The 15,723-nt window shown below is 38.8% G+C and overlaps 1 protein-coding gene across 1 annotated transcript; it reads left to right on the forward strand.

Moving 5' to 3' along the window:
• The first annotated feature begins 6,612 nt into the window (after positions 1 to 6,612).
• Positions 6,613 to 15,469, forward strand: LOC116036160 (high-affinity choline transporter 1-like). Its single transcript, XM_031279654.2, has 8 exons — positions 6,613 to 6,866; positions 8,095 to 8,211; positions 11,059 to 11,214; positions 11,440 to 11,588; positions 11,731 to 11,874; positions 13,741 to 13,894; positions 14,218 to 14,435; positions 14,633 to 15,469. The coding sequence occupies exons 1-8, from the start codon at positions 6,683 to 6,685 to the stop codon at positions 15,158 to 15,160; spliced, it is 1,650 nt and encodes a 549-aa protein (XP_031135514.2). The 5' UTR covers positions 6,613 to 6,682; the 3' UTR covers positions 15,161 to 15,469.
• The last annotated feature ends 254 nt before the right edge of the window (positions 15,470 to 15,723 follow it).

Here is a 15,723-nt window from a genome sequence, read left to right on the forward strand (position 1 = left end):
TTGAGGGCGGAAAATCCATCAGATCAGTGGCGAAGGACAGAAATATTGACAGGTACATAAAAAAGAAGGAAGTAAAGACAGTCAAAACCAAATGCAACAGTTACCATTATATTGGCTTGGTTGAGAGCCTTGAGGGCAATGAAGTCAATGCAAGATTCCTCAGAAGAATCCGAAGGAGCACTGGCAAAGACAAAGCCACCTTTGCATTTGAAGAAAATGATGTGGGATCTGTCCCACTGAATGATGTGCTGAAGAAGCTTCCTAAACCTCAAAAGGTTGGAGGAACTGCAAGGAGGGAGCAACAACTCATATTTCCCTGCAACCTTGATGGATGGAATGTCCAATAGTCATTTTCATTGTGCTGAGGTCTAGAAGTTCAAACTGTTCTTTTCTTCTCACAAGTTCAGAACTGTGAAACTGTTTAACAAAATTGGAAATTAGAACTGAACACACTGGAGGGACGTTCTTTCTGCCAAACACGTTTATATGTGTGTGTGTGTGTGTGTGTGTGTGTGTGTGTGTGTGTGTGTGTGTGATTGGACATGACTTAAATAACAGCATATGAAATACAGCATATAACCATATTTCTTGCTCGTGAAAACTATGCTGGCAGTCCTTCACTTAACAGAAATGTTTAAAACTATTGTTCACCAATACAAAAAATAAAAGATTAAAGGGAAAATTAAACTAATTGGTTTGTTTTGTGTTGTTTGAGGTAGCTTTAAAAACAAAATTAACATTGTTTGGAAAGGTAAGGGTAGCACTGCATATTACGGTACGGTAATAAGATGGTAATAGTGGGGTAACAATGTGATAATAAAGAGGTAATATATAGGTAATAACATGTAATTACCAAAGTAATAACTGGGTAATACATCACAGTAATAAGATGTAATACTGGGGTAATAAGGTGATAAGAAGGTAACATGTAATAACATGCAATTACCAATGTAATAAGTAGGAAAGGGTTCGATAATAACCATATGTATAGCTGGGTAATGGCAATATAGTGCTATTAATATTGTAATAACATGGTAATAATGCGGTAATATATGTTGATGTTTTCACAATATTATAGGCTACTATCAGCGCAATACCTTCCAAATTAGATAAAACTTCTTGGAGTTTAAAATTGGTAATTACCATATTATAATGCTGAAATTCATCCACCCTTCATGTTCCAAACATTTCACTTTTGTTTCAAGGTAATACTTTACAAATGATATGTTTAATCTTTTGACTTCTTACCTGGAAACACAGCTGGTAGTTTCTGCGTAATAACCATGAATCAGTGACGCAAAATGCAAAACTGGCTGTTTCTATTGTATTACATGGTAATATTAGAATAACAGAGGTGTAGAGATTACCTGGAAATGCTTTTGGTAGTTTCTGTGTAACAACCATGAATCAGTGCCACAAAATCCAAAACTGCCTTTTTCTATTTTATTACATGGTAATATTAGAATAACAGAGGTGTAGAGATTACCTGGAAATGCTTTTGGTAGTTTCTGTGTAACAACCATGAATCAGTGCCACAAAATCCCAAACTGCCTGTTTCTATTTTATTCCATGGTAATATTAGAATAACAGAGGTGCAGAGATTACCTCGAAATGCTTCTGGTAGTTTCCACCTCTGTTATTCTAATATTACCATGAAATGTGTCTTTTCCTTCATGCATGTAACCCTGTGCAATCTGACCAGCAGTTAAACACCTTCCACCATCAAGCACTGGAGACTGGGATCGTCGTAACTCAGTTTATTTGACTTAGAAAGGGTCAAACTGGGAAATGAAACACAATGACCAGTTGCTTACATATTGATGAGTCACAGACATTATACAATCATAATTGTAAAAACAATATAACTACACGACTGTAATGCAGTAGTATATACAGTAGCTAACATGTAAGCTGAAATAAAGGAAATACGTAATGTATTGTTATACAGTGTACATAGTATAACCTATATTGTTTATCTAAATAAACTAAAATATACTTACATGTAGCACAACCCAAGATAACAGTGGCAAACTAGCTTAAACGTACAATATGTAACTTTCTGCCGCTAGGGGTCTCTCAATCAAAACAATGGATTGTAAACACAGACGTTTGATGACATTGGGAAGTTGCGTGGAATTATGGGAGTTTTTATTGCTAAAGGCTATTGTCGATTAGAATGCATCTGTGCATGGACAAGTTTACCCATTCAAGTTTATTCACGTTACGTTTAGTAACGTTTATTCATGTCATGCTAATAAAATAGCTGCAGTTTCCCCAACATAATTACGTTTTCCTTGATTCAATCTGTATTGGTAGCTAGCTGACCAGTTAGCTAGTTAGCCAGGGCTAATGTTAGCAGGTTTTAGCTGCTGGCTAACGATTAGCAAAGGTGCAGAGATGTGACAGCTATCATCCAGAATGAAGTCTCTTTGTGCCCGGGGAGTGAGACAGGCAGAGCGGGTTTGTGCTAGCTGGCTATATTAGCATTAGATTAATCGTCTATCTATACAGCTAACGTTAACGTTACTAGTGAACTTATTTGCTGCTTTTATCCATGGTCAAAACAATTATACTACTAATAACTTTATAAGCATGATGAACGATGTTGTAACCCTATAATGTTATCCACCAAGCATTAGCTAGCATTAACGTTAGCTACTTGTCAACCAGCACATACATTGTAGTAACATTAAGCTGGATTAATATTGATATGTATCAATAAATAAGGTTTCTGCTGTATTATTGTGTTGCAAAGTGGCATGTAATTAATCACAAAATGATGCCTTTTGGCAGAAAAAGCAGTGTTACCCGTATTTTTTTCTGTGACATTGTATGATTTACAGTTACTCTCGAACGTAGCATCTGGGTGCCAGTGTTTTGACGGAAGTACGAGTAGCTAGATGGTGAAAGGTTATACGACGCCACTGACGGGCGACTAAATGAAACGTGACGTGTCTGAAAATAAAATAACAGATTTCTCTGGGTTTGCCATTTGGTGGCAACATTTGGGATAGTGTAACTACACAACTCAAAAAAATATAGAACATAGGTATGGTCTTTTTTAGACATTTTATAGCAGAAAAGCTACATATTGTGCCTTTAATGAAGCATACTGACAGTCTAATATGAGCTATCAATCATCATCAAAAACATACATATTGCACATCAAACTTTCTGACAATAACTAACAACGATATCAGAACAGTATGTCAACATCTGTTTCACATACCGAGAATGCTACCAAAGGCATGGAACGTTGAAGATTGATGCGGATAGAATGGAGAGATGATAACACGAGGCTGCCATAGACTGCATATAAGAATGGACCAACAGATCCCGTTGCTCTGGACGGAGACCAGTGAAGGCCGTTAGAAGCACTTTTCCGGTGAACGCTGTGCGTTACTGCGCAGCCTCCAACTGAGAGAGACGACGTAAATGTGCCGTGAGCAACGTGTCTGAAAGTTGGAAGTCTTCTGGTAGCTGTGCCAAGAGAAATCTCAATCATTCCCAATCTAGCAGAGACGGAGAGCGTAGGTATATGTAAGGAAATAACATGGACACAGGCTAATTATTGATCACTAAAATGATAGTTAACATTAGTAATTACACTTAAACATCTAATGTGAGACGAAACTGTACTATACGGTAATTCCTCTACTATGCGACAGTAAGTCGCGTGGTTATGACCCAATCGTTAGCCTATTTTTATAAAAACGTCTGCTACAGAGCCATAACGTGAGGTACAAGGTAATGGAGCCTTTTATACAATGTTGTGTTTCTTTAGCAATAAACAATGGACAAATAGAGTTTTTAAACGCTTCAGATGTAAAGTTATTCTCTGTCAAAGTGACGTCAAAATGAATGGCAGTCAATGGGATGCTAACGGGGGGTGATCGCTTTGTAGCATTAAAATGGCGCCATAGGAGGTTCGCGGTCCGAGGAGAAGCTTACCTCTTTGGAAGCTGCCCTGCTCACATTCAACTTCCTGACTAAATCCCATGGTGCAAAGGTCCTACAGTTCTTAAAGGAACACACACACACATGTGGATCAAACTATATACTATATCTGGGTAATGGTAATATAGTTATATTAATATTGTAATAACATGATAACAATGGGGTAATATATGTTGATGTTTTCACAGTATTATAGGCTACTATCAGTATAATACCTTCCAAATTAGATACAACTTCTTGGAATTTAAAATAGGTAATAGCCATATTATTATGCTGAAATTCATCCACCCCTTTATGTTCCAAATATTTCCCTTTTGTTTCAAGGTAAAACTTTACAAATGATATATTTCATCTTGTAACTTCTTACCTGGAAACACATCTGATAGTTTCTGTGTAACAACCATGAATCAGCAAAAAAAACTACCTGTTTCTATTTCATTTTGTTCTGTCCCCATCAGGACATTAGTTCACTTAAACGCTTTTCTTCTCCCATTGCTGGCAGTAGTTTGTTCCACATGTGTGTGGGTTCCTTTAAGAACTGTAGGACCTTTGCACCATGGGACTTGGTCAGGAAGTTGAATGTGAGCAGGACAACCTCACGTGTTATCATTTCGCCATACAATCCGCTTCAATCTTCGACGTTCCATGTCTGTGGTAGCATTCTCGGTAGGTGAAACAGATGCTGACATACTGTTCTGATAACTTTGTTAATTATTGTCAGAAAGTTTGATGTGCAATATGTATATTTTTGATAATGATTGATAGTTCATAATAGACCGGCAGTATGCTTCATTAAGCTAGTTTGCCACTGTTATCTTGGGTTGTGCTACATGTAAGTATATTTTAGTTTATTTAGATAAACAATATAGGTTATACTATGTACACTGTATAACAATACATTACGTATTTCCTTTATTTCAGCTTACATGTTAGCTACTGTATATACTACTGCATTACAGTGTTGTGTAGTTATATTGGTTTTACAATTATGATTGTATAATGTCTGTGACTCATCAATATGTAAGCAACTGGTCATTGTGTTTCATTTCCCAGTTTGACCCTTTCTAAGTCAAATAAACTGAGTGATCCCAGTCTCCAGTGCTTGATGGTGGAAGGTGTTTAACTGCTGGTCAGATTGCACAGGGTTACATGCATGCAGGAAAAGACACATTTCATGGTAATATTAGAATAACAGAGGTGCAGAGATTACCTGGAAACTACCAGAAGCATTTCAAGGTAATCTCTGCACCTCTGTTATTCTAATATTACATGTAATACAATAGAAACAGGCAGTTTCGCAATTTGCAGCAATGATTCATGGTTGTTACACAGAAACTACCAGAAGCATTTCCAGGTAATCTCTACACCTCTGTTATTCTTATATTACCATGTAATACAATAGAAAAAGGCAGTTTTGCATTTTGTGGCACTGCTTTATGGTTGTTACACAGAAGCATTTCCAGGTAATCTCTACACCTCTGTTATTCTAATATTACCATGTAATACAACAGAAAGAGGCAGTTTTGCATTTTGCGGCACTGATTCATGGTTATTACGCAGAAACTACCAGATGTGTTTCCAGGTAAGAAGTCAAAAGATTAAACATATCATTTTTAAAGTATTACCTTGAAACAAAAGTGAAATGTTTGGAACATGAAGGGTGGATGAATTTCAGCATTATAATATGGTAATTATCAATTTTAAACTCCAAGAAGTTTTATCTAATTTGGAAGGTATTGTGCTGATAGTAGCCTATAATACTGTGAAAACATCAACATATATTCCCGCATTATTACCATGTCATTACAATATTAATAGCACTATATTGCCATTACCCAGATATACATATGGTTATTATCAAACCCTTTCCTACTTATTACATTGGTAATTGCATGTTATTACATGTTACCTTCTTATCACCTTATTACCCCAGTATTACATCTTATTACTGTGATGTATTGCCCAGTTATTACTTTGGTAATTACATGTTATTACCTATATATTTCCTTTATTATCACATTGTTACCCCACTATTACCATCTTATTACCGTACCGTAATATGCAGTGCTACCAAGGTAAGTATTATTAAATGATTTTTTTTAAAGAGGCAAGTTATTTTTTTTTTATTATGCTTGCATTCAAATGTGAAAAATAGGATGGTCAATTTACCACCAGATGGCTCAATTTACCCACTGACTGGGATCAACTTACCCCTAGCCTGGGGTAAGTTGAGTCACATGAACACTTTTTTTTCTGAGGTCATATTTTCAAGGCTCTTTGTCATAGGTGCATTCTTATATTTTCAGTTGATAGGCAACATCCCAAATTAACAGTAGATGTCTTCATTGTACTTCTGTCTCAATTTCCCTTGCCCGGAGATCCACATAAGTAAAAACTGGCTCATCTTACCCCACTCTCCCCTATAGGGTACAACGGCGTCCTGCCGAACGTTACAGTGTGTTGTATACACTCACTTGTTCAACTGCTTGCTAACACAAATATTTAATCATGACGTTGTTGTGCTTTGTCCACTCCTGACAAGTAACTAACTAGCCAAACCTGTAACATTCTATTTCACCAGAGGGCACTGACAAATACTTAAAGTGGAGGAGCTTTCCTTTTTTCTCTCTTTTATGTTGTCCCCATTTTCTTTAACAGTCAGTCAGCCAGTGAGTCAGTCAGTCGGTCGGACATCAGCTAGTGAAATAGCCAGTCAGCATCCATCATGGCTGTTAACATCCCAGGAGTGATAGCGATGGTGTTTTTCTACCTGCTGGTCCTTGGGACCGGCATCTGGGCTTCTTTCAAGTCCAAAAGTGAACAGAAGAAAAGTGCAGCCACTGGAACGGAGATGGCCCTGCTGGGAAACCGGAGCATTGGCTTGGTGGTGGGGATCTTCACAACGACAGGTGAGGGGAACACAGCCGACACTGTGATTATTAAGGAAATATATTTGTAAGATTATAAAATATCTTGAAAGTTCTTTACAGTGGTGTTATAACTGTTGGCTGCAAACTCAAAGAAACAGTTTCCATTAAGCAACAAGATGTTTTAAATAAATTGACATGTCTGTCCATATCAATAAATAATAAAATAATTCTGCATGGATCTATAACAATAGAATATAAGCATTCCACAGAGTTCTTACACAAACATTCTAATGAAATATAAGCTGCGAAATATGAGCAAGAATAAGGAATGTATAAAAACAAAGGTTACTATTGAGGTTGTTTAGTCTTCTGAACCAGTATAGCAACCCATCCAGGTTGTGGTGACGCTTCACAAACTGTATTGCTTCTTCAGAGGGTTATGGTTAGGCTGTTCAACAGCACCACAAACAGCAGTCTCCAAAACGATCCAAAATTATCATCAAGTTGAATAAAAATCTCTCTAAAAAAAGGTTTGACAAAAACTAACTTTGTACGCTGTGTGTTTACAAACACCAACCGACAAAAGTTAGGCTACATTTTATACCTTTTAGCACAATATTAAATCAAAATGATAAGGTATATAAAGTGGCTCCTGCCTTATTAGTCATAGTGTCCTGTATTGCATGGCCCTGTGTCAAAATGCAGTTCCAATACCTTTATAATGTTCAGTTGATATTTGCCTTTTGCATATTCTGAAATTATTAGTGTTAAATTAACACTACAAATTAACACTACAAACAAGGTTCCATCTGACTTGATGGATACTTCTACGCATTTATACACAACGCACAGAGTCGAGGGAATGAGGCGGTCAATACTCAGACCTCCCTTGATATAATTGGGGTGGATAAAATATTGGAAACACTTCTCAGTATAGCGCACAATAATTCAACAGCACCGCAAACAGCAGCCTCCAAAATGATCATAAAGTTCAACAAAGATCTCTCTAAAAACAGGTTTGACAAACTGAACTTTAAAACCTTCTACGGGGTAGGAATTATTGCAGAGCTCAATAAATATTAGGATAAGGTAGATATTTGCAACAACAAAAACATATTTAAAATGTATGCAATGAACTATTTTCCTCTGTATTACATCAGACAGAACTCTTTAAATGTGTGAAAGAAAACCTGTAATGAGTCCAAATGGTCCAAATAGCTGCCGTTTGTTCACCAAATGACTTGCTGTGTGTTAATCCATCCCATAGCTACGTTTGTCGGAGGAGGCTTCATTGTTGGCACAGCTGAGATGGTGTACACGCCTTCTATGGGACTAACCTGGGTAATGGTGATGTTAATGGCATTCAGCTCATCTTTTATTATTGGTAAGAGTTTGAAATTACATTTGAAAGGATACTGTATGTATGGACTTAAACAAGAGGAAGTGAGGCAGTGTTTTTACAGTTTAAGGGAAGTCATCTGTGTCTTGTAAACACAAGCAAATTGTTATTGCTGCACAACCTGACCCACACAAATGATTCCATGTATCCCTGATGTTACCATAATACACTTGAGTCATGCTGTGTTACTGAGGTTGAAGTATGAAATCAGATTAATTAATAATAATTAAAATAATAATAATAATAATAATACCAAGTTTAGGTTTATCTTTAATTCAACAGATGTGTCTTTAAATGAAATAGAATCTGTATTTATAATGCAAAGCAGGAGACACCAGTAATTTGAAATTGATGTTGACACATTAGTAAATGGAACTAGAACATTTCACAATTTTTTTGACAGTGTGCCTGCTATGTGGTGGACATCCCAATGCTTATATTACAGCTGTGTTAGAAACCATTCCCTCATTCACTCACTCACTATTCCCTATATATATACCGTGGATAACTTGAGCAATACTACAAAATGGCGAACACACTATCTCCATTATAGGGAACGGTTTCAAACACAGCTTACTAGTCCTAAGTAAGCTGTATCATTGAGGTTCATAGGCCAGGTGTGTGTGTGTGTGTGTGTGTGTGTTTGTGTTAGGCCTGGCAAACTCGATTCCTTTTAAGGATTTGGGTTACTCTGAGTCACTCACTAAACTGATCCAGGTTGTGCGAATCACTTGAGTCACTTGAGTCAGTATTAGTACTATGAAAAGCCGAGGCGAGCTTGCAATGTTTCGGACTGTCTGCTCGACCTAATTGCATTTTATATACTATACACCAAACCCACAGTAGGCATAGGCTACGTGCAAAACATTGTATGTTATTTCAGAAGTGAAAGAATGGCTTTTCTTGTGGATTTGCTTTACCCTGACTCGAGGAAAAACTTCACTGGCTTGTCCGCTACAGATCCACTCACGACAATGTAGCCGGCTGATTTGTGCGACTGACTCATGAGTTGCTACATATGTCAGAGGATGCATGCCTCTGGGGAAACTATGGTTTAAGTGTCTCGCTCAACATTGGTTGATGTATCACAGTAGGAATTGAACCCAGATCTCCCACACCAAAGGTATATGTCATATCCACTACGCCATCACCTCCCTCCGGCTCTCACTCTGTGGGTCGGGAAGTTCCTATAACCTGTCTCGGACTGTCTCTCTGCTCACTCAGTCGCTTGAGTTGACTTGTGGAGTTGTGGTTGCCTTTCGAAATTGTAAGTTATATAACGCTTTTGGCAGCTAAGATGGCTAGGACTAGTAGTAGCTAATGTTGCAAGAGGTTTGTGTGTGGCGCTGTTATCATTTTAGATTGAATTGTAGTAGAACTCCGAGTTAATGATACTAGAGACTCGTGACTCATGAGTTAATTTAAAGAGTCTGGTGAAAGATCCGAGTGAGTCACGACTCAAACAGATATAGTGTGTGTATGTGTGTGTGTGCGTGTGTGTGTGGTAGCAGCAGCACTGGTTGCTATGCTGATTGGGGTACAGTGAGGGAGTAGAGGAGGGTGTGCAGACAACATTTTTTTGACAGGTCAAAAAGTTAATTTAATGGAGATTATACCTCTCAAGTTCCTTCTTTAATTAAAAAAAACTGTGAGTCCAATCAGCAAAATATTATTATCACCAGAGAGAAAGGTCTCTGCCGAACGCGTTGATGTGGTTTGTGGTTTCAAATATATGCGACACAGAGCAGATTAGAAAATTGCACTGTCTGCCTTCTTTTAGAAATGTCTTGTCTTAGTTTCTATGGTAGCCTATGGCCAGTTAGTTGGCAGTCCCGTCGCTTGGAGGCTCACAGCGCCAAATGTTTAAGTCTGGTTGATTCCATGGTTGTAAATATGCATGCATAGTGACTTAACAGACATTTCAATTAAATTAAAGTCTTTGAAATTACAGCTTTAATGCTTTTAAGATTAGCGGGAGCCTGTATTAATTTTTTATTGTACATTTCATTGTTCGCTGGTTAGCTAAAAACACTTAGTTAGCCTGTCTATATTCCTTAACAAAACATTTCATTGTTTGCTAGCTAGCTAAAAACGGGAGCGTGTCTATGTTCCCCGGGTCCTATGTTCCTCTCTTTGTATGAGACTGGGGAACATAGGACCCTTTTTCAAAAAAAGGGTCTTATGTTCCCCGGTCTGTTACTTTTTCCACCATTACTGCCAAATTCCATGGCAAATAGGCCTATGTAGGGTTAACCCTAACCTAACCCTAACCCTAATCCCCCTAACCCTAACCCGCTCGGGGAACATAGGACCCTTTTTGGGAAAAACGGGGAACATAGGACCTTTTTTCTAAAAAGGGTCCTATGCTCCCCGATATGTATTGCTACAGGGGAACATAGGGATGATCCCCTAAAAACCACTTAGTTAGCCTGTAGCTATTCCTTAACAAAACTAGCTAAAACCATTTAGTTAGCCTGTAGCTATTCCTTAACAAAACATTACATTGTTTGCTAGCTAGCTGAAAACCACTTAGTTAGCCTGTAGCTATAGTCCATAACAAAACTAAACATTTGTTTGTTTGCTAGCTAGCTACTGTAAGTGTGTGTGTGTGTGTGTGTGTGTGTGTGTGTGTGTGTCTGGATGTTACCTAAAGTCATTTCTGCTTTTTAAATTTTAATATGGTGGAAAGAAATAAATCATGTTAACTTTACATCTTACATGTTTTTCTTGTTTTATTATTTCCCCCTCACTTGATTACTATTTTTTGTCACTTGATTACACTTGATTTAATATTTTCTAATTGTGATTTCTTCTGTCCTCTTATAAATAAAGTTGGCTTGGTGTTTGCAAAGCCAATGAGAGAAAGAAGGTATGTGACGATGCTGGACCCTTTCCATGCCAAGTATGGAAAAGCACTAACAGCTGGACTCTGCTTGGTTTCACTTTCTCTTGATGTGCTCTGGGTGCCCTTAATACTCATTGCTTTAGGTATGTTATACACATAAGCACTCTTATTATATTGTAGCTGTATATGTAACTTTATTTAGCATTCATTTATCTGTTAAATAACTTTGTGTTAAGTGAAATAAATGTATACTTGGATATAAATTCTGACCTACGCTGTGTAGATATGACTTACTTCAATGAATGTAAACGCGTATTATTCACACAAAGACTGGTTATAAAATGTCACTGATACAATATGTCTGACAGGAGGAACCATGAGTGTGGTCTTGGATTTGTCCTTCACTGCGTGCGTTTGGATCTCTGCTGCTGTCGCCATTACCTACACACTGCTGGGAGGTCTCTACTCTGTGGCCTACACAGATATTATACAGCTTGTGCTCATATTCTTCAGCTTGGTGAGTTTGTTTTACATTTAGTTTTCATAGTGTTAACTTTTTGTTTTAAGAAAACACTCTTACACAAGGAATAAAACACTCCAAAGGACGTACATCAAAGTTGTGTGTGTTTAAATCTTTCCATTTCTATTTGTCTCTGCAGTGGATCTGTGTTCCCTTTGTTTTGATGAACCCGTACTCCTTGGACATTAGCCAGACACTGATGAACAACACCTTACACGCTCCCTGGATTGGTGCACCAGGGCTGGAAAAGACCTGGATAATGATTGATGATTTCTTATTCTTTGTAAGGAAGCAATAATATGGCTGATATGAAATGGAATGCAATTAGCTCCAGTCTTGATAGATATCATTAGAAAGAGGACAACATCCATATTGAAATAGTTTGTTTTTCATTTTAACTTAAGAATCTGACAGGTTGTAGGCCAAGGCTATTATCTAAAACAGTATGTCTGTGAATGTTGAGGTTGCAACAGGAGTGTTTAATTTTAGGGTGAGGCTATTTGCATCCCTGGTACATTTAACAGTGTATGCTTTTCGTACCCTAGTGTAATTAGAAGTGCTATTCGTACCCTGGTGCAATTAGAAATGAATGCTATTCGTACCGCCGGTGCACACAGCAATGTGTTCTATTAATACCCCGTCTGGTACAAATATCAATGTGTGCAATTTGCACCCCTGTGCATTTACCTAGGCATATATTTACACACAGTTATCCATACTACTCATGTATTACACCTTTTTGGAATATTATCGTTGCAGTGTCCAATATTTCGCACACTTCAGAGAGACGCTGATACATACACTTGCGTGGGCCGCGATATTTTTTTTTACAGGGTGGTAGGGGAAGATTCATGAATATTCATTAGGGAACTCATCACTGATTGGCTCGCCCTGACATTCTTACCCGAACCATAACCAATCCCACTCCTCTTGCCTAAACCTAACCAACTCAACGAGAGCAGGCAACGAGTACTAGCCATTCAGGGATGAGTCCCCTAATGAATATTCATGAGTCTTGTAGTGGAAGTTTTTCTTGTTAGCAGCAGGAGTGCGTATCAAACCCCAGATGAAACAAATAAGGACGATTTTAGGATTAAACCAAAGTTTGGTCTTTGAGTATTTATTTACATTTGCAAATGCAGAGAAAACAGTTTCACAAGTACTCATGGCACATCTGAAAGGGTCTTCAGACCAGGCCAACAATTTCATACATCTATATAGCAGAAACTCCCTTAAACCATCCCCCTCAAGGATAAGTTTAGCAGCTACGCAGATGAAAAAACACCATAAACAGTCACAATGCTTTTACAACCTTCCTCTGCTCCTGTCCTCTCTTTTAGCCTAAACATCTGTTTATCTCAGAGGACAGAAGGAGCCACTAGTTCAAATGTTATGGCCCTTTTCCCCCTTATCTGCTAAAGGTAAACAGTAGGAACACTGAGTTCCAAAAAGAGAAGGATATTCTCAACTAGGCCAGAGTTTATGATGCCAGTTGCTTCTCCCTTGGAGTCTCTAAGTGTATAACACAACTAAGAATATAAGAGAATCTTGTAGAATATTAAACTTATCATGTTAAAATAAAATTTCCCACTACAGTCTTCCCCTACCACCCTGCAAAAACAAATTTTACGTTTGCGGGCCCTGACTTGCACAATGGCATGCAAATTATCCAATCCAAAATTTAAAAAACAAGACCTCCTCACTGGGGAACCAAACCCCAGACACCCAGACCATAGCTCAATGTTCTAATCACTCATCTAACCGTTCTTACGGGATTTTCTGGAACTGTTTACCACTTGGTGTCTTCAAGCCTCAGTTGCTAAGTAACCATACTGTATACAAAAAATAGGTACTAACTAACAAACTAACGGTTGTATGCTTTCACTGAAGACAGAAAGCGCAACTGTAGTATCCATTTTCCGCTAGAAATTCAATTGTTATAAACTTTAGAGACAAAACTTTCTTACTATGCCAGTTTCTGCTGTCAAGGAAGATGAACGTCGGCCATGATTTTGGTGCATGCGAGCAACGTGTTTTTGTTGTTAAGTCACAGGGTGTGAATAGCTCAGCTGTGTGGCCGAGGCTATTCGTACCGGGGGTGCAAATAGACCCTCCGTTAATTTGACCAACTAACTGTTTCAATTTTCAGGCACTAGGGAGTGTGGGATGTCAGGGCTTCCACCAGAGGACTTTGTCGGCATCTTCAACATACACAGCCAAGGTCACTTGCTTTGTTGCGGCTGTCATCTTCCCTGTATTTGGGATTCCTTCTATACTGCTTGGGGCAGTCGCTGCATCCACAGGTATTAACAGATTCTACACACTGGGGTAATTTTTCATGTTGGATCAATATAACAAAGTCTTCAGGAGCAGAATATCCTTAGATCCCAGGTTCCAGACTAGAGGCCAAATGCTCCAGGGCCTATATGAGTGCCTGTGCCATTAAAATGAACCAACTGCATGAAGGTAAATTGAATGGTATCTTGGTTAAAAAATCAACTGGTCCCACTGTGCTCCTTATATCATATCACACAGTACTTAGTTCACTCCTTAGTATATACAGTAGGCTCATCTCAGAATCCCTCAAACAGATAATGTGTTTCCTTCTTGTGTGTCCATGCCTCAGACTGGAACCTGACTTCCTATGGTTCTCCATCTCCATATGAACGAGGGGAATCAGCTCTAGTTCTGCCCCTGACCCTGCAGCACCTCACCCCGTCCTTCATCTCCATCATCGGTATTGGATGTGTGGCTGCCGCCGCGATGTCATCGGCTGACTCTGCTTTGCTTTCTGCAGCTTCTGTCTTCACCTCCAACATATACAAGAACATCCTGAGGCCTCAGGTAAAAAATTAATTTGTTCTCCACCTCCTGAGCCACAAAATAAAGGGCATGGAGTACAGGAGAGTATAAATGGAATAAAGTGGCACGAAGGAGAAAGATAGGAGAGATAAAGAAGCAGTGAGAGAGTTCTTTAAAGCAGGACAGTCTAAAATATCTGCTGTTTACCTGTTTTTCTTCCTCTCTACTTTCTTCTGCAGGCATCAGACAGAGAGACTCAGTGGGTGATCCGTGCTTCTGTCTTGGTAGTGGGCTTAGTTTCTACATCACTGACCAACCTGGAAAACAGCATCTTATTGTTCTGGTTCATTAGTGGTGAAGTGGCCTACGTCATAATCTTCCCTCAACTCGTCTGCGTCCTCTTCTTCAACATCTCCAACGGTTACGGGGCTGTTATGGGTTTCCTGGTGGGAACTGTGTTAAGACTGCTCAGTGGAGACCCATTACTAGGGTTAACACCAGTCATTCACTTCCCAGGATGCACTCTTGAGGACGGTGTTTATGTCCAGTACTCTCCAGTTAAGACCATCTCCATGCTGTCTGCCGTTGCTGCCATCTTGTTTTTCTCCTACCTTGCTTCTGTGCTCTTCAACAAAGGCCTGCTTCCTGAGGAGTGGGATGTGTTCAAAGTGAAAGCCCAGCACTCACCACAACCACTGACAGTAACATATGTTGCAACAGAACACGAAGAAGAATTTGAGCAGAACACAGTCAGATTTTGTAAGTGAAGTTGTAAGTGTTCCTGTGTGTAGCAGTATCAGTTTTCTTGAAGCATAATACAGACTAGTAAATACCATAGACTGTAAAAATAGATGGACGACGCATCTCCACTTCCTCCCACTGTACAAAAGTGAAGCCACAATATCCAGGATACAGGTGCCACCATTTTGAAAGTTGGGAAATTTTGGAGTCTGTGCAGTGATACGGCAGTGGAGATGCGGTATTAAAGTCCCGCCCATACACCCGCTAAACCAATCACGAGTCAATCCCAGCTGTTAATCATGAGGTTTCACACTGTTTTTATAGCATCACATAACTAATAAAAACCTTGTACTGTTGAACGGACGTTCAGTTGAAAACCCCAAAAAACAGCTGTATTACTGCTTTAGAAATGTATTTAATTTATACTGTTTATTGATCCCCAGTGGGGAAATTACAATTTACACTCTGTTTGTTAGAAATTACTACACACAGGCCTGAAATACACACACATGCTCAGGACCTATTCATGCACAAATGGAGAGATGTCAGAGTGAGTGGGCTGCCAGTGCCCTGAGCGGTCGGGGGGGTA

Source organism: Sander lucioperca, chromosome 15 (genome assembly GCF_008315115.2).
Source record: "Sander lucioperca isolate FBNREF2018 chromosome 15, SLUC_FBN_1.2, whole genome shotgun sequence".
Taxonomy (NCBI): Eukaryota; Metazoa; Chordata; class Actinopteri; order Perciformes; family Percidae; genus Sander; species Sander lucioperca.

What these genes read in the sequence shown, in the direction of transcription:
- LOC116036160 (XM_031279654.2), top strand. Translation starts at nt 6,683, where the DNA reads ATGGCTGTTAACATCCCAGGAGTGATAGCGATGGTGTTTTTCTACCTG. An exon ending in GGGGATCTTCACAACGACAG is followed by an intron (nt 6,867 to 8,094) that starts GTGAGGGGAACA and finishes TCCATCCCATAG; the next exon opens with CTACGTTTGTCGGAGGAGGC. An exon ending in TTGATGATTTCTTATTCTTT is followed by an intron (nt 11,875 to 13,740) that starts GTAAGGAAGCAA and finishes TTCAATTTTCAG; the next exon opens with GCACTAGGGAGTGTGGGATG.